The 24,701-nt window shown below is 46.9% G+C and overlaps 1 protein-coding gene across 4 annotated transcripts in view; it reads right to left on the minus strand.

Moving 5' to 3' along the window:
* TNS2 (tensin 2) overlaps window positions 1-24,701 on the minus strand; it is a 590,960-nt gene that overhangs the window by 161,622 nt on the left and 404,637 nt on the right. For all 4 annotated transcript variants that reach the window (XM_069653619.1, XM_069653621.1, XM_069653620.1 and 1 more), the window contains 7 exons: window positions 22,288-22,338; window positions 21,299-21,421; window positions 17,221-17,285; window positions 15,245-15,328; window positions 11,942-12,054; window positions 3,268-3,328; window positions 2,034-2,124 (listed from right to left, as the gene is read on the minus strand). In XM_069653619.1, coding sequence (XP_069509720.1) covers window positions 2,034-2,124; window positions 3,268-3,328; window positions 11,942-12,054; window positions 15,245-15,328; window positions 17,221-17,285; window positions 21,299-21,421; window positions 22,288-22,338 — 588 coding nt within the window. The remainder of the gene's footprint in view (window positions 1-2,033; window positions 2,125-3,267; window positions 3,329-11,941; window positions 12,055-15,244; window positions 15,329-17,220; window positions 17,286-21,298; window positions 21,422-22,287; window positions 22,339-24,701) is intronic.

Genomic DNA, 24,701 nt, shown 5'->3' on the forward strand with positions numbered 1-24,701 from the left:
GCCGTCTGTTCACTTTCTGTGTGTGTTTTTCAAGTTGCAGAACTATACCCTTAAGTTACTGTATGCAGCTTTAGCCCTAATTAATTTCTCAGTTGCTCAAATGAGCGCTGTACCACTTTCTAAAGTAACATGTTTTGCCCCATATCAACAAAATATTTGAGTCGAGAGACACTTTCTATGACATTTCTGTTTTCATCTAAATAACAGTGCATCATTGTACAAAGCTTGTTGCAGCCTACAGCCAGAAGTAATTCAACTAGGTTGGATACAACTCCATGAAATTCCGTATGGGTGTTGGGCAGAACCTCTCCAAATACAAAGTGGAATGCTAGTCCCCTAGGAATCTCAACACCTTCAAAACAGTTTAACACTCCTATGCAATCTTCCTCGATCGAGTCCTGGAAGGAAATGTGACAACATTTAAATGGCTTGATTTGGGTTGTTTCCATTTTCCTTCAGAGCTGCCCTTTATTTGTATTAGTACCCGGCGAGGGGGGGGCGAGGGGGTGTGCAGCCTAGCAGCTAATGGGGAAGCTCAGAACGCGGGCGTTACCAGATGGTAATCCTGATGCCCTGAGCCTCCTAAGGGCTGGCGGCCGCCATCTCCCCTCGCTGGGGAATCGGGAAAGTCTTTCCCTCCCCCCAGCCACAGAATTCCCTCCCCACCCTCCCAACCACATTTACCATCTTTTCTGTCTATTTCGGGAGCAGACACACTGGGAACACTTCTGTCCCCAGCACGTCCGCTCCCGATCTGAGGCAGGCCGTCATGGAAAGGAAGAAGGGACTCCAAGTAGTCCTTTCTTCCTTTCCATGGCAGCCATTTTAATTTTGTTACATGTTCCCCTATTTTTTGAATGACTGCCATGGAAAGGGGGAAAGGACTACAAGTACTCCCTTCTACCTTTCCACGGTGGCCATTTTGTTTATTTACCTTTTTACACTTACTTTCAATGGCCACCGTGGAAAGGGAAAACAGACTTGGTTTTCGCTTGCCCGGCAGCCATTTTTTTACATTTATTTTTTCTATTCCAAAACGCCAGAGCATTTTGGAAAACACAAAGAAAATGCTTTTAGTACTGGTCTTGCGGGCAAGGGTACTAATAGCAATAAGCCCCTCGCAGAGGGGTATTACCACTTCAGGTATTGCCCCGGGTCCTTCGTTAAGGCTATGTAAGTATGGGCCCTGAGGCATTACCTGAAGTGATAATGCCCGCCTGGCTTGGGGCTTATTGCTTAATTAATAGTTTCAGATAACAGGGCAAACCTCCTGATTGTTGGACAGAATGTCACAGCAGAAATAGGAGTCTGAACATAGCGCCGAGGTGTGGAGAGCGGACTACCAACTAGCCTGTGAGTCAACAACAATCTTTTTTCTTTAAAGCAGTCTTTCAACACGGTTCCGGCTCCAGCTGTTATGGGACAAGATTAGGAAAATCATTGTTAACATAGTGATGATGACAAACCTGAAAGAGCCGCCACTTACCCACAAGCACTCACCTCTTAAAGATACTCTGCCCCAAAGGCACACATCGCTTGGAAGATGCTTCCACTCACACAACGTGAAGCTAGCATCAAGCTTGGGCAATCAACTCTTACACATGTACGTATTACTACAAAACAGCTCCTTGTGGTGCTTACCCCACTGAGCAAACAACTCAAGCACAATCATACGCACAAGCACATCACCCCTGGAGATTATCCCCCCGCCCCAAAACAAAAGGCGCAGAAAGATAATTTCACCCACAAGCACAGAATGATTGAAGGTTCGTTCATACACAAACACAGAAACCTTCAGGGCACTGCACCCAAAAGCACACAGCTCTAGCAGGTACTCCCAACACAAGCACTGCAGGTCTAGAATGTACTTCAACCACAACAGCACACAAGGTGGCATACAGGGTAAAATGGATCTACTTACAAGCACAAAACGGGTTACTACCGCCTACCCGACTTTCCATAACTAGCTCCCATCTATCGTATTCCATGCCCCCACCCTTGATTATTCCGAGACCCCTTGGGCCTTCACTCACTAGAATGTCGCCTTTCAGCAGCAGAGCTGGCTCCAGCGAGACACCGAGCCTCTGCCTGCCTGATCCAGGGCCTCGTTCACCAAAGGAGACACTAGAGGAGCAGAAGAGAAAAGGCTCTTCAAATGACCAAGAACTCAACAGCAGTACCAGCGTGCAACATCAACAGGCCAGGCCGCGAACCAACGTATACGTTTCACCAGCACATATCTCTCAACAGCACATACCTTTCATTCACTAGTAAGTGTGTACATGTTACTGGGGCACTCATGACATCAGTGCATGCTTATTACCAGTGAACGGGCCTCATTACAATGTTGGAGGTAACCCGCCAGTGCTACCGGTGGCTTGCTGCTGACCTCGTAACACCGTTCCGTGCCTGAGATCCCGGTGCCACCGGGGTATTGCAAGGGGCATTACAAGTCCTGGTGGCCAGTGATACCAGGTGGCGGAAAGTGTAAGTCCTCATTCCCGTAGAGTCCTATCAGATTCGGGGGACACGGAAGCACCGGCACTGTTGGTAATGGTGCCTGTGCTTCTGTGAAAACCATGCCCTGCGGGCCGTTGCTCTCGGCAGGCATTCCGGTAGTCTGGTGGTCCAGAAAGGGTGATGGTAGGTTGCTACACATGTCACGATGCCCCCTAACACAGGTTTCTCGCACATGTGAATGCTTCTGATGAACGTATGATCCAAGAGATTAGGCTTCCCTCTCCAACAGTGTTTCTCACCCACACACACTTCTCCAGGGATCCTTCTCAACTATGCATTGCCTTCTGAGAAAAATACTTATCACTAGCAAATAATTACCACCAGACTACAATTCTCAGCAGAGCAAAGCATTCATAAGAGATCATTTATAAATTGAGGAAATAATAACCGCAGCATGTTTGCAACCAGAGCACACATTTGACCAGATTACGTTCCACAGAGAACATGCCATGCAACCGAACCATGCCATTTTGAAGTTCATTCATACTGCCACTCTGGGAATACTACTCATTTAGGGTGGCCACATAGACCCTCAATAATCACTCAGCGGGCAGTTTGCAAAAACACCCCCGAAGGTGACAAGGGAACAACCTTTCAGAGCACCAATGCAAGAAGGTAAGGGGGGTGGAGAGAAAGAAGCTTCGAGAACGAGAATGGGCACTGAGGGTAATACGCAATCGGTGATGCAGGAGGAATACAGATGAGAGAGCGAGAGACAGAGAGAGGCTGTGGCGCCATGTCACTCACTAGATTCCGGAAGTGTAGACCAGCTGCATGGACTGGTAAATCTTCAGAAAAGGCCGGTACCCTGCGGGAGAAATCGAAGCATACACAGCATTACAGCACCAGCATACGACTCACATCTGCAGGAGAGGGCCAGTGTCCTGGACGGGGGTGTCAAGTTCAGGGCTGGTGCAAGGAATTTTGACAACCTAGGCAAACTGAAAGATTGGCGCCCCCCACTCCACTCCAGATCTTAACCGTTCTCAACCAACAGTCCTCATTTTGTTACTGATTGCCACAAACCTATTACCTCCACCTAACACATTGCTCATGTCTTTGTTAGGTTTCAGAAGTCAAATAAAAGCCTGTGTGTTTCATAAATACAGGTTTATTGAACAGGTCAATGATATTATAGCAACAACAAATGTAATCCTGCGCATGTGGATGTAATCCTTTCTATAAATTATATATAGGCAATGCATGCAGTAGGAAAACGATTTTGGTAATGCATACTAGACACCTGTGCAGAGTTATGTCAAAGGGAGATTAAATTAGTTGACCATGGTCACACACATTGGGTAAATGGTGAGGCAGTGATTTGAACCCCCTCACCTTTTCAAGCACTTGTCCACAAACATATACAGATTTATTTGGTACAAATATTTTAAGTTTTCAATTTGTAGGTTCATATATGTTTCCAGAATGCAAAATAATACAAGCCTGAAACAATTCCCGTTAACACTACTGTACTTTCACCATTTTCAGACACACACTGAAAGAAGTTGTGTAATAAACTAAGTTAGGTATGGAGATTGTATCACAAATTTGCAGCTCCTTGTTATGCACTTTTGTTGCATATGTTAATGTTATGAACATGTCACTATCTTCACAGAGATCAACTTTTTATTGTGTGTACCTCCACATATTGCAAGTCCCAAAATGTCTTCCTCCCCGGATCCCATCTCCTATGTCTCCCTCCCCATGACAATAGTTTCAGCTTAAAGGTGGCACTTTCAGTTCCACCTAATAGCCAAAGCTAATAATGAGATGGTGCTGGGCTAACTAGGATGAAGTTGATGCCCACACCACCCTCAAGCCCTCATTGTGAAGGATGTCCTCAGGTTTACCTACCCTGCCGATACACTGGAATCTGTGCATTTATGACACCTTTTCTAAATATCAGGTCACCCTCATTCTGTGTCCTACAGCTTGAGGGGTCCTTCTCTCAGAATTCAAGTCTCAACATTTGCTGGACACTGGAATACTAGGGAAATGTCAAAATCCTTTACAGGCAAAGTTTCCAGAGGTGGCCTGTAAAGATGATGCCACCACAAAGCACATGATCACACATCGCTCTGCTGTTATGGAGTCTGTCCTCCAAGGTAAAGGAGGAATAATGTGTCAATGTCTGTGCTCAGTAGAACCAAGTCAGCTCCATAACTCTCTCAGGTCAGATACAATGAACTTAAGACCCACCACCTCAATTGCGTGGCATGCAGTGCCCCTGGCATAAGCCACAACTATCAAGAGACTGGCATAATACCCACACTGTGAATTACAGCTGTTGCCACAGCATCTGAGGGGTCAGCCACCCACAAGCCAAAATCACCCAAGGCAATTCTGTGGGAAACATTCCCACACGAGAAGCATAACCACACTGAACAGCCTTGTCATAATACCCCCGATTCCCAAGCGCTACAGTGAGGTCCATAGCCTCGTGCCTGGCTATGGGACCGCCAATGAGTTCATAGTGGTCTGTAAACAGGTAAGGCATTGGATGTCAAAATCAGACCAACAAATCACAACCCTCCAGAGTGACATGTGAGGACTGAGGTCTTTCCCAGCACAGGGTACCATATTATCACTTTTCCCATCACATGCAAGGGTCAATACCTTCAATTGCATCTCTCGGACACACTCGGAAAGATAAAAGCGACAGGCACAAGAGGGCACAATTTTTGATAAAGATACAGGAACTACAACAAACGTAAACCTTAGCAACCAGCACCTCATCACAACAGTGGCAGAGTGGGAGCTGGCACCACATTGATTATGGAGGAAGCCACCCTTGACCAGTCTTTTCCCAGGCGTGGTGCGCCCACTCTGAGGAACCAGCCTGCTGGTCTTTAATGGCCCACCATATTTTGCATAGCGGCAGCATAAATGTATTAAAGGTATGTGTGATCAAGAGTCATCCATGCTCCTGCCATTCCACTGGGAAGTTGACAGTGGAAAAAACAGGATTTCATTTATAATGTAGTTGATGGAAACAGCTGATAAAGTACCACAGGGAATACTGAAATTGTGTAGCATACACCTCCAATTTAGGCATTGAGGGATGTGAACGGTGGTTCTGGATCCTGTTGTAACGCTCACCTGGTATCCACGGGGATGTCACTCAGCCTGTTCTGACCTCTTACGACCTCAAACCCTTCCCTGGAGTCTACTCGACTGGAGACTGGGCCTGAAACACAGGATTGGTAGAGTCTAACTCCCTATCGTCTCTGTGTGCTTGAACCCCTTCTTCCCCGGGGTCCAACCCTTCCCTTTGATCCACAGCTCACCTCGTTTTCTTGGAAAGTGTGCTCACCGTCCTGCTGTCAGCGCAGGGGCGCATTGATTGATGCGGGCTCGTTGCTGCCTAGTTACTTCACTGGCAAGAGTCCGACAGGTAAGTATAATGAGTCCTTTGAACAGTTCTCTAACTTCGTTCCTTTCCTTCCTTAGATTATGGCCGGCATACAGGGATGGCGACGTGCTGCTGAGATGAGTAGCACTGAAGATGAGTGAGAACGTGATGCGCGATGCATCCCTTTCGTATTTGTATTGAACTGAGTTCTTTTTCTGTCTCTTTTAGGTGCCGCAACGTTTTCAGCATGGGTGTCGGTTATGAAGAAGAAATGCGGCGAGTAAGCGTGGTATTCGGTGCCTCTTGATGTTTCTACGCTAACCTGGAGTGTCTTTTCCCCTTTCCTCGCGCCGGGATGGGAATGACACAGCCGAAGATGCCCACAGAACAGAAGGAGTGATGAATGATGGGCAGAAGCGCCGCATGGTAAGGCTGTTCCTGACAGTGTTCTTGTTCTCTGCAGGAGCTGGTAACTGGAGGGAAAGCCCACAAACGACAGAACACTGGGCTAGTATCACTTGGTTAACAAAGAGGGGTTTGTTCTGCCGTGTACAATTGTAAGAGCGGGACTACTTTCTGATTCTAGTATGCCCAAATAATTTCTATTGTGTCCAAGGAAATACAAAAACACTGTAAATGTGAAAATGTACATGAAGTAGTTCAGACAGAAATAGGTATTATATACAGCTTATGAGTTTATTTTGCTGCTGGGTGCATTTGGTAAATCATGCAACCGTATTTGTTGATACAAGACTGTTTGTACCGAGAGCCAACACAGAATGCGAAACAAATTTTACATTCAGAGATACTTGGTTAGCCCTGTCCACACATCATTGTGATGGCCAAATTAATTGAGCGCAGAAGAAAGATGCAGGCCTACTGGAGACCGATCCGAACACGGTGAGTGTCACGCTGCAGGTGCAGAAAACGCAAAGCATGTTTCTCAGCCTGGGCGTGGCTTAAATAGTCTCCGGGTATCCCAGGTGTCTCTGGGCTGAACCACACCCAAAAGACTAGACTGCACATGCAGTTCTGGGAACCGAAATATGTGGGGACATCCATCTTGTCCCCATCAATGCACTACAAGTACAATCCCCAATGTTATCCTATGGGAGTGATTGAGTCTGGTGCCACAAGCACCAAGTCTGACTCCAAGTGGGTCTTTGGAGGGATGGAGAGGCCCTTGAGGGCCATGTAGGTGATCGTGGCCTGGCTCCAGCCTGACATCTTGGAGGGCTGGGGACATAAGGGGCAGGAATCATGACACCTGTGCTTGCAAGCAGTGACAGATCGAGAGAATGGGAAAAATGGAGTGACATTCTCCCTAGAAGACCCTCTGCACTGATGCACCAAAGTGCAAAAACTGTCAACTAGGTTTAAATTGAGTTTATTTACGCCACAGGGTTTGCTTATTGGTGTACCAATAGAGAAGGCATTGGCATGTTTAGTTTTTCCTAGTAGGTGATCCTAAGAACCACCTATACGCTAAAATGATTGTATTGCAGTACAGCTAGGAGGGTAATGGGATGTGCTGAGGGACACAACATGTGTAGGTGTTTTTTGGTTATTTGTTTTTTGGTTATTTGTACACCGATTAACTGCCCATGTCCATGCTACCCACTTGTTGCCTCTATCAGCTATAAGCTAATTCTCTTGGGATCTCTTTGATGTTGCCTTATCAAGAAGAAGCATGAACCTTTGGTTGAAATGCCTGTCAGAGTTATTTCTATGGAATGTTCTGCAGATTATTGTCTTCATTGGATCTTTACATGTGCTACTGGTGTAATAAAAATGCCTTAACCAAGTGTGCCTTCAGCCACTTGATTTATAATCATTTGCCGGTACTACTGTTATATGCTCAGGTACTCTCATCATTTTACAGCAGTTGCCAATAATTGCCAGTTAGTACTATTACAGCCATACCTGGCAAATACCTATCCCTATTCTACACAAAAGTCAAAATGTTTGGCATTGCCAATGCTTGTTCAGTGGTTGTAGTGGCTTTTTGGAAATTTAGGAATTGCCACCAAACAAATCACCAGGTGATCAAGGACTTGTGATCACTGCCCACTCTGTAAATCACCACCAAATCACAGAGCCTTGCAGTTCCTGACGCTGCATTTATGGAAGGCTCGGCTCATGGAAGTTACGTCTTTTTAAGTTTATTTCGATTTGAGATGCTCCATAGGCACGTACACACCACTTCAAGGCCACAAATGCAAACAATTTAAAATGACAGCCCTTGGAGTTGCTGCTGGGCAGCTGCGACTGTCCCCCAATACAGAATGAGGGGAGTGGAAAAGTGTGAGCTCTATGACTTTAGCCAGACTTGCAGTGATTTATTCACCTGAGGGTGGTGTTGCCAGTTCCTGTGTTCTGTGTATACTTACTTACTGTGGGCAATGCAAGGCGGGTACTTCTTAATGGCCTGGAGACAAGCATCCCTGAACAGCCCGCCAACAAACCTTGTGAATATGCATTTATCCTTCAAAGTCAAAAGGCCATACTCATCTGCATACTCAGCTAGACTCTTTCCTTCTCATGTATGTAAAATGTGTAATGTTTGATGGCCGGTTTGGTGGTTTGGTGCTTCGCCTATGGTCACAGATATGATGCACTGTGATCCATGCTCTGCAGATGATTTGGAATCTATCTGGTTAAAGATCAGCGCTGGTGTTTCTGAACAAAGTTGTAAGGCGCTTCATGAGCCCATGAGTCCCGGACTCCATGCGGCGTTGGTCCGCTGCCCACAAATTGCATAAAATGTGATCATATCCGAGGTGCCAGCCCAAGTACAGGGGTCAAGTCAACCACCACGCGGGGACTGGGGCACCATCCAGAGGGGGTAAACATATATACACTGATGGGAGGAGCCGATGGGGGCAGGGTAATTCATTTTGATGGTCGGATAGAGGCATTATTACAAGTAACAGGTATGCATGGAAACTGTGGAGGCACTGTAGAGAGGGGTATCAACAGCAACAGGGACAAGGGTATGACACAGAGTTTGGGTAAATGGGCGGGTTGTCCCACCTGATTACTCTGCTCCTTCTGCCAAGGCACTAGCAGGAAACTCTTCTTGTTCAGCATCTGCCCGCACTGCTTTCTCCATGACCTCCCATTGAATATCGTGGGATGATTGGCACTTACTTATAACGATGCACAGAAGACAAACAGAGCAGAGGGGCACATGGCGTGCTCCATTCGCAATGCACAGTTGACAGCCAGCGCTGCCACACCCATGATGCCACTCGTGACCCAGGCCTGACCTGACCCCAACCTTCACAGCACCACCTGGTCTCTGACTCTGCTGCTGCTGCCAGCACCAGCCTGCAGACAGTGTGCAGGGGCCAGGGCCGGTGCACAAGCCTGGTGCTATCCCAGACAAGGCAAGGCAGAACAAATGTAGTTTGAGTTAAAGCAGCATTTTGCCGGTCTAACATTTTGAACATATAGGCAAGCGTCTAACCTTGCCTAGTGATAGCACCGGCCATGGTCAAGTTTAAGAGCCAACAAACAGCCTGCACGCACTCAGAAATGAACCTTCGGGGAAACGTGAAGCACATCCTGCATCGCAAGGCAAGTGCATAGCGTGCAGCACATGCACAACAAGCCCTTCTCTGCTTGAAGCCTCTGCATGCCAGAGTCATTTGGCTATTTGCATTTAAATTCATCAGGAGCATTGGCCGAGTTTGAGGCCTATGCGTAAGTGCCATTTAATAGTAATCAAACAAAGGAACACAGCAGGGCTACACTACAGACTTACACAAATGAGATGAGAGACAGCACAAGTGTGTGTAATGGAGATAGGAGAGAGAGAGAGAAAGAGAGATGGCATATGTCACAATTTACTACACACTAGTCTTCACTGCCGTCCGTAGTGGCGGCAGCCCCCAGGCAGAAAAATAACAATTTGGTGCCCTCCTGCCCTCTGCCGCACCCCAGGTCAATTGGGGGGGAGTTGTGGGCGCCAAATGTTTCTTTTCACTGGTTGGAGAAGGCTGCGGGTGCATTTAACAACAATAGGGTGCTGCTGCACCCTATTAAGATGATTAACTCCCTGCTCCGGCGCGGGACTGGGGAGATAATCACTGGAATAGGGCACTGTTGCAAGCATCAGCGCCCTGATCTAATGAAAGCTGTCCGTTCCCCCATCACAACAGGGAGGTATTTATCTCAATAGGGTGCCAGCATCCTATTGTTATTAAATGCACCCGCTCCCGCAAGCGCATTTAATTTCAAAAGGACTCTTCTGCACCACGCCAGCTTGGGGTAGCCCTGGGAAAGCTCCCCCGAGGTGGCGCCCTAAGGCCGGCCCTGGTAGTCTTCACACTAGCTGGTAGCAAAAATGGAGGCTGGAAATCAATAACAGGATTGATAGATTCTAAAGGTTATGGGACGACAGTATATAAGGTGCCCCTGCCCCTGGGGGCGGGGAGGTTGGGTGCAACCCAACCACATTGCACAACAGGACAGGAAACCTTTGGCGAATAGGCTGCTTTTTCGGTTTTGACATCAATAGGAGTACACTGCACCGAGGAAATCAGTGAAGTATTGGCAGGTCATGTCACCCTCTCAGCACTCACGATGCAGAGGATCATGAGCCAGGCGATGGTGTGTGAGCCGAGGGGAATGCCAGCAACACTTGTATTAAGAAATACATGTTCACACTGATCCCTGGACTTTGTGAACAATCACCATGGGGTAAAAAAATCAGTGTAAGTGCATTGTCACTATGTCTACAGTTTATAGTAGCTAATAACAACATATACTTTTATGTGGCCAGTGTATGTGAGAAACACTGTCACAACACAACAGCGACCTAATAACCTCTGCCTTGGAAGGATTTCAATACTAGAGGCAGCCAATGGGGCAGATGCAAGATAATGGGGGTGATTCCGACTAGGGCGCAAAGGGATACCGGGCACTGTTAAGGGCATCGGTGCCGGTAAACCCTTTGCGCCCTACTACTAGGTCCCTTTGTGGCCCCGTCCTTAACGCCTGCTTTTACCAGGCGTTATGGACGGGATCCGCAAAGGGACTTCAGAGCATGGGGGCTCAAATGGGAATGGGGATTGACATTTTCAATGGGGACTTACCGGTCCCGCAAAGGTCGGACTCGACCAGTAAGTCCCCATTGAACGAGGGCAGACACCGTACCGGTATTGGAGGTAGTCATGGCGCTAATAGCGCCATGACTAGCACCAACCTCGGAATGAGGCCCAATGTGTATTTAACTCAAGGTGGGAGGTAGAGTTAGGGGGCGTGTTTTAAAGGAAGGGTCTATTGTAGCAAGTCCTCGAAAGGGCTTATCATTAGGGATTAAGTGACAGGTTTCATTAATGGTATACCCCTCATTTCTGATAACCTAAGACAGACTCAGAAAAGGGGTCTATGACATTTTGTACTTTAAATATGGGAACTATTTACTAGAAATTGGAGGTAGAAATCTGAGGCCTAACTTCCTTCCCATACCAGGTATGAGGCCATGTGTAAGACAAGGAAAGAAGTTACATATATGCAAGAGCAAAGCAATTTCTTACGGACGGAAAAAAAAAATCACATTTCAGACAACATAACCAAAAAGGCATGGGCTGGATTCTTTTTTTAAAACCTTCAGAAATTGTTATGCAATTTTTAGACATCATATAATTTCATCTTTTTTAACCTATTTTTCTCACATTTAATTTGAAACCAAAACGAGGTCAGAATGTATAAAATATTGGACCAAAATTATGAATCTGTCCCAGAGGAATCGCAAAGCACCCCGGATGCACAAAATCCTACCATGAGGAAAGCAACGGCCTCTCTTTATACACACGCACACCTTCTCAACGTAGAGGCGAAACAATAGCTCAGGGGCAACAGCCTCGTTTTGTGACCGCGACCGCACTGAGCAGCACGGGTTTGGTACCCAGTCGCGGTACTGTGCCTTCAGGCGGGAGTCCGGCATGAAGCGCAATATAAGAAACTGGGTGAAGGAGAGCCATGGAGATGGCAGACCCCCAGGGATCATCTGTTCATCACTAGCCCCTCTGACACCCATCTCCCGGCAGCAGTGTTGCTTACCTCCAAAGGCTTCGAAGTCTGGGATGTTGGGAATCAGAATGTGGTGCAGGAAGAGGGTCTGGCTGTTCATCTTCATAGTGCCTGAAAGCAAACCACTGAAGTAGTTGATGTACCTAGAGGGGGAGAACGTAGATAGACATGTATCATACACACCCTGCAGCATGTGTAGGCAAGCAAGGAAAAGAGCATGACGTTGGAAGCAGCACAGGCAGAGGAATCCTTTGGTCAAAGCAGGAGTCGGTGAGACAGTGTAGAGAGGTGTGAAGTCAAACGATTCCAGCGCACCAAGCTTGCACAGTCCAGCCAGTGCCGGGAAGTAGTCCATTGTTTGACCAGAGCAGAAAAGACCAGCGAGTGGAAGTGATTTATAGGCTGGAACAAAGTACAGAAAAGGAAGGAACTACAGGCAGGAAAGGGCATCGCCCAACTTCAGCTCAGAAAATGAGGGAAGGGGAACGAGCCCTGCACAGTGAGCTCGTGAAGACCTGGCTGAGGGAGCCATTACGTTCTGCGCGAGACAGTCCATACTGGTGAGAGCCGTATCATATCACACAAATCACAAGGACCACACACAGGAAATACTTATGTTCCAGTGAGCTGCCTAATCAAGTAAGGGTGTACTCACTCAATGGAAATATATTAAAGTAATCTACCCTGTAATATAAAATCATAAGGGACGATTTTATGTAACGTTTTTTGTAATGATTTTTGTAATGCTTGAAATTGGGGTCATCGTATGTCCTATAGACATGGTTCTGGTGCCATTCCGTTCCACATTCAGCCCACTTTAATGGTATGCTGTCCAAATCAGTAATTCCTAAGGCGTTTGAAGTTTATTCACTGATGAAGTTGTGTATAAGTGACAATTTCGTGTAACTTCTTTTGTTTTTTTGTTACGCTTTAAATTGGGGTCATTCTATATCCTACAGACCTGGCTCTGGTGTCATTCGGTTCCACATTTCGCCCACTTTAATGGCATACTCTCCAAACTGCAATTCCTAAGACATTTGAAGTCCATTCACTGGAGTTCATTCACTGATGAAGTTGTGTATAAGTGATCATTTCTTGTAACGTTTCATATGAGTTTGGTGACATTCCGTTCCACTGGCATCCAACTTTGATGGTATACTAAGCAAATCAACTAAGGCATTTCAAGTTTGTTAACTGACATTAACTGATGAAGTTGTGTGATGAAGTTGTGTAAGTGATAAGTGACGGTACCGTAACGCTCTGAATTGGGGTCATTGTATGCCCTAAAGATATGGGTCTGCTGTCATTCTGTCTCACATTTCCCCAACTTGCTGGTATAATTTCCAACTTTCCAATTCCCCAAAAGGGGGGGGGGGTGCGAACGAAGCGAGCCTTTGGTGAAGTATCCCTACAAGCAACCAAGCCACTGAGTTCAACGCGCAGCAGCCACGGGGGGAAGGAGCGAGCAATGCAAGTCCCTCAGGTGGTTGGACGCCTTCGCCCCCCATAGTAAAACTATAAAAAGATTAGCAATTACTTAAGTTAAAATTTAACTGTAACTGTCCAATTCAAAATGTAAGGGTGCCGGTATTTTGGTAAACCTAGGAAGAAATGAATTAGTGAACAATTTATATTGTTTAGTTTAGACTTGAAAACACCAAAATATCCTCTGGGGGCTGCAGTGAGGAGACCCTCCCAGGTATGCAGCGGGGTTGTTGTGGACGCATCCACCGCCCTGGAATCTCGCAGATGCAATATCTCTGGTCCCAGAAGAGTTTGTCACATCAAAGATCTCTGTTCACATCTAGCAACCTGCTGCAGGTGGTGCAGCACAGGCTGGCAAGGGCATAGTCTGCAAGCGCCTCCTGCCCCGGGCACTGAGATCTGCCTTTCTGGTGAAGCCGGTCTTCCTTCAGTGCTTCTGTTTTAAGCACTTTCCTTCCTCAAAGCAGACGTTATCTCTGTCAGAAGCCTTAGGCTGTCAGGTGCAAATCTATGCTCGAGTCTGCAACAGAAGAGGGATACAAGGAGGATTCATCACAGCTGGCTTTAGGAAGAAAGTTCCAGGCTCAGGAGAGAAGGACTTTGAGGTCAATTGCTTCTTGTGGTCTTCTTCAGTAAAGTGATTGCAGAAACTGCATCTCATGCACAGACTGTGAGGAGTAGTGACTTTTCCTGTCTCAGCATCTCACAAGATGGGCACAAGCGGATCCACAGCATCGGATAACACACAAATGTGGCCACAGTCCCCAAGATACTCAGGGTACACACACAAAATATTGAACTGTTTTGTTTAAAGCGTGACTGGTGTCTTTTGTACACTATTACTGTTTTGTATCTGTACTTTTTTGTTGAATTACCCTAGGGTTGGTCTTTAATGAACATTACAGTTAGTATAGACAGTCCATATATTTTCAGTGTGGACAATCCTTTACTTGTGATCCTTTGTCTGAGATGTGTACTTTACACCAGTCTCTACTTCTACTTGGACCTCATTCCGAGTGTGGCGGTCCAGAAATAAGAGTGCTGGTTGCACCGTACCGGCACCCTTTCCGGACCGCCACACTCCAACTCTGCCTTCGTGCGCCGGTGCACCCGGCAAATCTGACCTGCCGGGAGCAACGGCCCTGGTCTGTCGGTGCTTCTGTGTCCCCATTTCCATGGAGCCCTATGGGACTCCATGGCAATGGGGACTTACACTTTCCACTGCCTGCTATCCCGGGCCACTGGGACCTGGCATTGGGTATTAGGCGGTGGAAACGGTGTTACGAGTTCAGCAACAACCCACCTGTAGCACTGGCAGGTTACCGCCCAACTCATAATGAGCCCATCCACACTCCACAGTAAGAGTGTGGCCCAATCTTAAAGGATAGCACTGCACACTACTACAGTCCGCCTCCCTAAACCCCCCTCACCAGTGGCATTTATAAAAAAAACTCTCCTATCACCATCTACTCACTTTCACACAGTTCATAGTTATACCATAGCACAGTGGACACATCTCTATGTGTGGTCAGGTGTCATCCCACTGGGGGATGACACCTGACCACGCATAAAATCATGCAAAGGTCCCTGCACCATGGGAAACCGTAAGGTGGACATGGTTTGTCCAAGAAATAAACCAGCAAAGAATGTCAGAAATGCAGGATGGCACAAAGGGCTTCAGACTTCAGCAACATTGATGTTTAAATGTCATGGGCAATATGATGATATAGTATTCAGTCTTTCATAACCATTGTTCGCCGGATCCACTCCACAGATGTTATTATGCATCACATCTCGCTCTGGCCATTCCCCATTCAGCCCTCTCCCCGATCACTCTGTTTGTCTTACCTGCTCTGAGATGGCTGGAGGGAGGGGGCCACCTTGTCTTCACAGAACTTCCTCATGGCGAGAGTGCTGAGTGCCTGATCCGCACTACACAGGGCAGGAGAGGAATGGACAAGTGAGCAGCTAGACACATACATTCCTAGTCCCCTAAGAGATAGCATGTCATGTCCCAAACCACCTGCAGATACACGGGTGAGAAGATGAAGGGAAGCTAACAGACAAGTGGAGACACAGGAGCATACAAACTACAACCAAAGTCATAACGACAGAAGACACTAAACAGCCTAAGCAGCAACTATGGAGAAATAAATAGCCTGAAACTCAACAGAAGAGAAATCACACAGCCTGAGTTGGAGAGAATGCAAAACACACAACCTAAAACCCTGCAAGACACAAGATCCCACAGCACGAACCACAAACAGAAGCAATTCACAACCTTGGCAACAAGTGGACACACCTCGCAGCCTGAGCCATAACAAGGGACAATAACGTACATGCTGAGCCTAATGAGGGAAGTCAACTCGCTGCTTGAGGCCCAAGGCAAATATAACTCAGAGTTGGATCCACAAGAGAGCAACTAATACCTGATCAACAGGTAGGGAAAATCTACAACCAAAGATGCATCAACAAGAACTTAACCCCTTTAGTGCCAAGGACGAGTATGCTCATCCTTTTTGCATAGACTTGCATAACAGCCTGGAGCATGGGACGCAAACAGTAATTCCTCAGAGATGAACTACAATCACAAACAAGGACAACTCACAGCCCAAGCCACAGCCTGAGCTACAACATGCGACAACAGCTTACATTCTAACACATAAACATAGACATTTCACTGCATGATGTACAGCAACAGAGAATGAAATACAGCCTTAGCCAAAAGTTGAGACGGTACAAGTATTCACGAGCAGAAAAACTCACAGCAGTGATTATTGACAAAAGAACCTACAACAACAGACAGGCGAGGACACCTTACAGCATTTACAAAAAAAGGGCAATTTACAGCCTGAGCAACAGGTTTAGACAACTCACACCCCGAGTTATAAGCAGGGATAAGTCACAGTCTGAGCCGTAGCATAACAAGACACAAGTATTTACATTCTGAGCACTTTTAGAGATTATAGTTAACAGTGTGAAACAAAGGCAGGGCCAACTCATGGATGTAGCCTCATTGTCATGACTGTGTTGGGGGGTGATTGTTGCGAATGGTGCGATTTAATGTCCATTCTGATCATGGTCGGTGGTGAGGTCCACTATCTGGGCTGCTGAAAGGGGGAAGTAAGATGTTCTTTAAATCAGTGTGTGCAGAGGTAAATTGGTTGGAATGTGGGTGGTGGGGTTAGTTTTTAGCTTTTCTGTGGGTTCGACAGTTTTTTAGTGTAATGTGTGGGAAGGTCAACTTTTGGGGCGGTGCAGGAGAGAGGACAGATTTGGGGATGCACTCTGTGCATGTCAGTTTTGGTGGTGGTGCTAGCAGTGATGTGTTTTTGGGATGGCGTAGAAGTGACTTTGTTCGGGGTGTGCAAAAGTCTTTTTCTGGGTGAAGGTAGTCATGTTTTGGAGGCATAATGTGTGCCCAGGAGTTCTGAAAGGTAAAAGTAAAAACAGGTTTTTCCGGATGATACATGGGCATAGTGTGTTTGGAGGTTTTTCTGGTTGGGTGGGAGGTCAGTTATAAAGAGGATGCATGTCCAGTTTTGGGTATGGACAGTGTAGAAGTTGGTTTTGATATGTGTGATACGGCCTGATTGTGGGTGTATGCGGCAACGTCAGTTTTGTGGAAGGTAACAGGCGAGATGCTTATGGCTCAAAGTGTTGATGGGCAATGTTTTGTGTGTCATTTTATAGAGTTATGTGTTGGAATTGCAGGTGCAGAAAGCTGGATTGTATACACAGCATTGGGAACGTGATGATTACACCCCAGCCTTTCTGGTGTGTGCAGTGATGTGGGCATTTGGCATCTCCTTGGCTTCCCTCACCTTGCAGAGATTTTGCTGTAGTGCATGTACGCTGCAACAATCACTCCAGTCTTTCCCTTGTTACCCTGTCAAACAAAAGCACAGAGCATCAGTTCAGCTTAACGTACAGAGCGAGCTCACTAAGCAGCAAATAACCTGCCCCTCACTGCACAACATCTCTCAATTCCTATTTACTTACCATGCACCCTAATTAGTCTGTCTAGCTACCTGGCACTGCTTGGATGCCTAGCACGCACCTTTCTTTTTGCTCCTTGCTGTTTGTTCACTGCTATCCCACCTGCCGCTCCGACCCAAGTTACACGCCAGTCACTAGCCAGCCATCTGTCAGATTCCTTTCCTGCGTGCTACCTGTCAATCAATGTTTTCTGCAAGCAGTGGTCGAAGTGTACGAAAAGAAGTAGTGGAACTATGTTCCCTGCTAGCCTGCTCCCACTTCCCACAAACCCCATCACCACACTGCCTCCCACACACAATACAAACCCCCAAACACATGCACCTGCTGTTTAAGGGAACGTTCAGTGCAGTGTACTGAAAGTGCAATTTTCAACTTCTTCCTACACAGTTATTTAAAAACTAAACCGTTCCAGAATGGTTTCTTTTTAAAACAAAAGTATAGGAGCAGTAAAACTTAATTTTAAAAAAGTAGAGGCGCACCGCTCCCAACCGCTCCCGCTCACTTCGACCACTGCCTGTAAGGAGTCAACCATGACTTTAGGAGTGCCCTCCTAAATCCGAGCACACAGGCCATTCTTAAGCTTTCCTTGGCTCACACATTGGTAGTAGAGGTTGAGCAATGAAGGCTAACTCTAGTATGGTACATAATACCGGCTAACCCAGTATGACTTGAATAAAGGAATATCCACAAAGAGTTATATGAAAATATATGCTATATCTTGTAAACAGTAAGATGTTGCTGCAGGTTTTAGGGACATGATTTGATTTTGAAAAGTTTCCTTATGTATAAAGCAGCCTTTTTAAGTCTTTACCCGGTCAGGTAGCGTCGGCAGCAAGGTTTAAGGTCAACCAGGTTCCTATGGTATCATAAAGTACCATGGGAGGACCCTGGGAAGTGTGTTTGTTCAAGCAGGTTACAGCCCTATGGGAAATAGTGTATGAGAAGGATGGGCTTCACTGAGTGGAATGCGTATGCTTATGCTGTGCACTCCCCACTAGAAATATAGGATCCAATGGTGGCAATAGGGCCAACATTATAGACAGGGGGCCTCATTACAACCCTGGTGTTAAGGGGTTAACGGCGCCGTAAAAGGCTTCGACGCCGTTAAACCCTTAACGCCAGATTCCCACTTTAACGCCTGCTTTTTGCAGGCGTTAAAGTCCAAGGCGCTAAGCGACCTTGGTGCTAATTACGGCACCGTAATTTACAGTGCAGTAATTAGCGCCTTCCCCATTCCCATTGAGCCCTATGGGCCAAAAATGGGAATGGGGAAGGGCCATGGTGAATCGGGATTTACCGCCCCACCAACCTTGGAATGGGGCGGTAAATCCACCATCCACCATGGCGGAATCCGGCATGGACCATGGTGCTAATAGCACCATGGTCCAACGCCAGGGTCGTAATGAGGCCCAGGGTCTTGGTTGCAGGCCTTCCCACAGTGGTTGGAACCTCACAGTCGCATTTCTCTGGCAATTTCTGACCTTTGGCAGTCCACACTTTGGTCCTCGCAAGGTTATAAGCCAACACTGGTAATCCCTGTGCTCCGGCGTAGCTTCAGTGGCGGTTCCACTACAGCTGACGCTCTTCAAGCAATAAGGACAGCCGTGGAAACACTGGAGTTTCTGGTGTGATGAAGGAGATGCAGAATTGCCAAAACCCGGATCTGTGATTTGCCCCGTTCGCTGGAGGTGAAGATCTAGTGTCGGAGAGTACAGATGGTGTCCAGAGGAGGCCGTTCAGGGAGGACATCTACTTTTCAAAGAGTATCACTCTGGTTTCTAGCTTCCACTTCCTGAGTTGTAGCAGCCGACGGTGACAGGCTCCATTGGTTTCGGGTGGGCTCCTGGCTTTGATTCTGCCTCTTTGTGCTGGGTCCACCCACCAAAGTGTTAACACAACTATCCTAGGAGCATGGGATCCTTGAGGGCTTGTAAACTGGCTGGTCTCGTCAAGGCAAGGCAAGGAGCGTGAGCGGTTAGCACGCAGGGAACAATCATTAAGAACGTCCCTGGTTGCTTCAGGTTCAGGGAAGGCCTCTTAATGATCCGTTTATGGTGTTGGCAAGGTAAGGGAGCAGACCTTTCATGCTTTATTCGGGCCAAAGAGGAAGTCCAAACCCCAATCAAACCTGGTACATCCAAATACACATGCTAGCATCCCCTCAATCATTGGGGGCTGTCACTTTCAGTTTTTAACAGGCTTCTTCCGTTGACTCAGGCTGAAATCCCAGACACAATCCACAGACAAGTCATATCTGGGTCCGACAACTGCATCCAACTCCGTAAGGTAGGTGCTAGCTGTGATCATGTATGGTCGCATCCATGCCCCACTCAATCACTCGTTGGAACAATATCTGCCCATTGAACCTGTGACTGGATTTGCATATGGGCTCAGAATTGGGGTGCCCTGTGGATACAGCTGGATGCAGTCCAGGCAGGAACATACAACGAACTGTCACCAACCCATGGGGCCCACACAGGCAGCTTTGTGAGGTGACTCTCACAGGGAAACAGGCTACGTGAGATACCCTGGCAGTGAGGGATTTAAAGTTTTCTCAGCAGCATAGTCAGCATTCGCAGCAATTATGAGGCCTCAGGTGAGGGCTTTTAAGGGAAAAAGTCATGTTAACCAACTCGGGGGGGAAATTGAAAAAAGAAGCCCTGTGCCGCAGTGCCTGGATGAAACCTTCACTCTGACATGCGAAAAATTAAATATCACCCTTGCTAGCATGTTGACAGTCATGTATCGTATTGGCCTCGGCTGCCTAATATTCACTGTTTAGCCATTCTCCAGGAACTGACCAATGATCCATGAGGTACTGACCACCCAGCTCACAGACACCACTCTGCCTCCTCCACCCAAATCCCTTTTCTCACACCACTAGCTCTTCCACCCTTCCAATCATGCATCAGTCCTTAGTAGGCCCTTGTCAGCCACTTCCCGGCCTTCCATCTCCCACCCTGACTGTTGCCGGCTTCTCAGCCAGCACACTAGCCACTGCTTTCTGAAGACATCTGCACCGCAATCGGAGACCTAGAGCTGCACTCAAGCGTTCCAGACAGCAATGTCCAGCCTTAAGCTGCTGGATGAACACTCCTTAATGAAGTTTTAAAATGGCTGCTAGTGTTAAAGGCCTCCCTGCATTTCAGGAGATACGGCATTGCATCCCCCGCCTCTTCCAGGTCACAGTGACACAAAAAGGGATATTATGAAAGCATTATGCAAATGTGTAATTCAAAGAAATCCAAATGCATAATTGGTGCGTGGGTGAGCTCTGGGGCTCTACGTGAAAAAGGCAGCTATAGTTCACGTTTTATTTTCTAGATGTTTTAAAGCAGTCCATTGACTATCAATCAGCACTTCATGACACAATGTTCCTTTGATCAGGGTTATCTCCTGCCATGACCCCGGATTGACACCCAAAACAAAAAGCAACTTGATTCCCTCTCGAGCGTAGCCAGGGCAATTCTTTCAATGTGCAGAGAATTTGAAGTCCCTGTATCTCTCTTTTGTTCTATACATGTTCTGCCAGCAAACGCATGTGCTATGCCTCGCCTAGGGTCCCAACAGGGATCCATAACGCAACCTGCTTGTGGGAGTCGTAGAAACCTCAGCCATATGTATGACTGGTGTACATCAATCTAGTGACCCCGCCATGATACGCATAGCCTAGATGACTGATTCTCCGGCTCCCTGTGGTCACAGACCCTGCGTCATGAGCGACATGTTTGCTTGGATCCATTCCCCATCCACCCTTCCTAGTTAAGAAGGAGCATTGAGTTCATGATCAGTGGAGATTCCTGTTCTAGCACAAAGGAAAAAACTGGCCTGCATTCCCATCCCAGAGTATAAGGCCCTTACCGTGGAAGCGATCATCTCATTTGGCCCTGGAGGTCTGTTTACCTTGCAATGGAGGACCACCACGTGCTGAGGGTCAGAGTTCAGCCAGGTCTCCATAGATTTGCAGATGGAGCAGATTTTATCCAGCGGTGGAGCGTGCAGATCTGGCCAACCAAAATCGTGAACCTGAGCCATCAGTGGGAGGGGAGGAAAATGTAAACAACCAAAAACAGGTGCCAACCACATTAATAAAGGAAATGTACGTGAAAGTCATGCAAGACTAATCAACCTGCGCCACATCAAACAGAGAGTGTGAGAGGCGCAGAGGAAGCAAAGCAGCATCATGGGATATTCCAACCAAGAGAGGGTAGAAATGAAAGGAAGGAAAAACAGAGAGAGTTAGAAAATGAAAAATAGTCTCACAGAGCAAGAGAAGAGGTGAGAGGTTAAACACAGACACCCATAAATAGAACAACCACAATCTCTAAGCAGGCAGATGTAATGACAGCTGAACATAAGCAGAGGATATGAAAAAAGGATAACGATACAATGGTGGGGACATCTGGAAAAAGAAGGGCAAGAAACTGCATACAGGCAGGGCAAAATGGATGGCCATGGAATGCTCGGGCAACATTGTAAACAGAGTGAGAGAGACAGAGAAAGAGGGAGACAATGGGGGCAGACAGAGATGGACACTGGGGGCAGGGAACAGCAGGGGTGGTATATTGATGTGCACACTGCTTGCTTTGCAGGGTTAAGGCAGTGCAACAGGGGAAGAGAAACAGAGACCTTTAGAAAGGCACAGTTGGGTGTGGAAAGAACAGTAGCCAGCGGCTACAGAGTGTTATGAAGGTGGACGCTCCCATTTAACCCACGCTGGGAATTTCATTGCTTAACCTGCTCCCAACTACATGGGCTGTTGCAGAAGAATGCATCGGGCACACAATGACACATTACGGGTCATGTCTTTCAGACTCTGTGTCTCAGCCACTCACCCATGGCCACAGTAGCCTCTGAAATAAGAGCAGAGCCCCGAGAAAGGTGTGTCTTACCTTTGGGTTTAGTCGAGTGATGTCATGGCGCTTTTCCGACAAGTTAAGGAGCTGGAAAAGAAGGAAACTTCAGGTTGGCAAGGGTTTGGGTAATAATCCAGTGATAGCGGATGATACAAAAAGCAAAGCCTCCACAAAGGGCTCAGAAAAGAAGGCGCACTATGTGACACAACGACATATGGATTGTAAACAAGGAGCCTGAGCACCCAAAGGAGCCACGTGACCACCAGATGTGGTAGCCCAAACTGCTGTGAAAGGTCCCAAAGGGGATAACCTACGTTTATTCAGTGGTAATGGCAAGCAAGGTGCTTGCAAAATAAATAGAATGTTTCAGACACGTCTGTATAAGAAATATATTCCCCTCCAACTCTCAAAGAGCAAAGCGCCAAATGATGCCCGTGCACCCTCCCGCCTACCTCACAGCCCCATCGACAGGAAGGCATTTTGATATCTCACCCATCCAAAACAATGACATCTCTCATACCACCAGGAAGGCTTCTCACAATGCATCTAGCCCCACAATAAGAAAGGGGCTGTCACCAACAGTGTGAACACACACTATGACCTAGGGTTCACAGAGGCCAGATCTGAAATTAACAAGGGTCACGGGGAACTACCCAGAAGTGGGACTCAGCTAGAAAGAACACGCCTTGAAATGACAAAGATAAAGGGGAAACTAGGGTTAAATATTACTATGGTTATAACATGACATGGATCAAAAAACGGTGGCATGGCATGACAACATAACACAAAAATACAATTTCAGTAATCTCTAACTTAGACAAACACAGTAAGATCACAGTTTAGCAGACTCAGTATATTCAATTCTAGTAAACTGCCGGTTCCAATATACTTCAAACATTCCCATTGTCAATATATATCCATTGCACATAATCTCAGTGTGCTCTCATATTGTGCGCAGTGACACACTTGCATTTTGACATTCCCAGTATTGACCATCTCAGTAACTCCCAGTTTAACAATCCCACTGTAGTGCTTGCATTTATATTTATTGGGAGCTTTGAACAATCCCATATTCGCATCTTTACAAATCAACATTGCAACAAGTCTAGTCACATAGTATTCATCAATGGAATTTCAATTCCAGATCAGAGCCACACGGGAATGCACGGATCCAGTCACACGGATGTAAACCTATGCCACACTGATGATTCCCAAAAACTAGCAAATGTGTGTCTGGTGGGCTGCTCAGTCTTAAGAGCTCTCAGGGTTGGGTTGATAAAGCTATTTATAAAATAGCACTGCTGCCCAATAAGATGTCATTAAGAGCTAAAAGCAAGATTTTCAGCTAGTGTACCATAGTGTATTGCTGTGTAACTCTCATCTGTAGGGTACATTCCAGCAATGGCCACTAGTTGTTGCTGTTGGCTGTGGCTTTTTAGTTGAAATAGTTCATTCTACTTTTACATTTGAGGTTTAATGGTTTTTATTGCTGTTTTGACCCACCATAATATGGTGAATGGCAAATATCTCCCAATGCTCCAATCACAAAGATGTCAACCTATGCCACACTAATGATCCCCAATAAGCGTGTTTTAGGAAGAACCCCCATGTTTTGCCCGATGAGGTAGCCTTCTGTACTTTTTGCTGGGTTTTCTGTGTTGTGGACTTTTGTTTTCCTCCCAGCCTGGCTTAATCCAAAGCCTGACTGAGAGCGTTGCTCTGGTTTTGTGTGCTCTGCCTTAAGAGTCCTTATGATTCCTAAAGTGTGAATACCCCCAAAGGTACCCAATAGTGATGCATTGAGGGTACCCTCTCTCTGTTAGTCATGTGATTAGGCGGGTTGGAGCTTTTCTGCTTCTTGGCTGGGTCCTTTTTGACCCCCTTCTCCATTTCACAGAATGGAGGTTGTCCCTCTTTGTCTGTGTCAGAGGAAGTTGCCATCTTTGGCCAACGGATGGCTGTATCCCAGGACTTGGGGTTATAGTCAGCCAGAAAGAAAACAGGTTCTGACTAGCATATGCAGATGCCTGTCTGGGTTAGTGTGTAGTCCCTTCCTTTCTATATGCGAGCCCTTCCTGAATGCCTAGGTGTGCTTGCAAGGACTGCCAGTCGTAGGCTGGCTTCCCCTCTTTTTTATGATACATTGTTTGTCATTAGGTGCTCTGTTCACGCACTGTCTTCCAAGGGGAATCCAAGTAGATCCCTTCACCTACTCACCTTGCCTACCTCTGAAACTCTGAGCCTGCACTCTCGGAAAGGCCTACTCCTTGAGGAAGGACCTTAGCTCTGCCCCTGCATCCTTTACCACTCCACTGAATCCAGCGGCAAACCTCTTCCTCTCCAGAAGACCAGAAGGAACCAAATGTAGTGATCCTTCCCCCCTATATGGTGGGGACACCTGGATCACAGCTCCTGTTCGAAAGCTGCCTCTCCCTAAGCACCCGATCATG

This window comes from Ambystoma mexicanum, chromosome 3q, assembly GCF_040938575.1.
Source record: "Ambystoma mexicanum isolate Mex_15411 chromosome 3q, UKY_AmexF1_1, whole genome shotgun sequence".
NCBI classification, from domain to species: Eukaryota; Metazoa; Chordata; class Amphibia; order Caudata; family Ambystomatidae; genus Ambystoma; species Ambystoma mexicanum.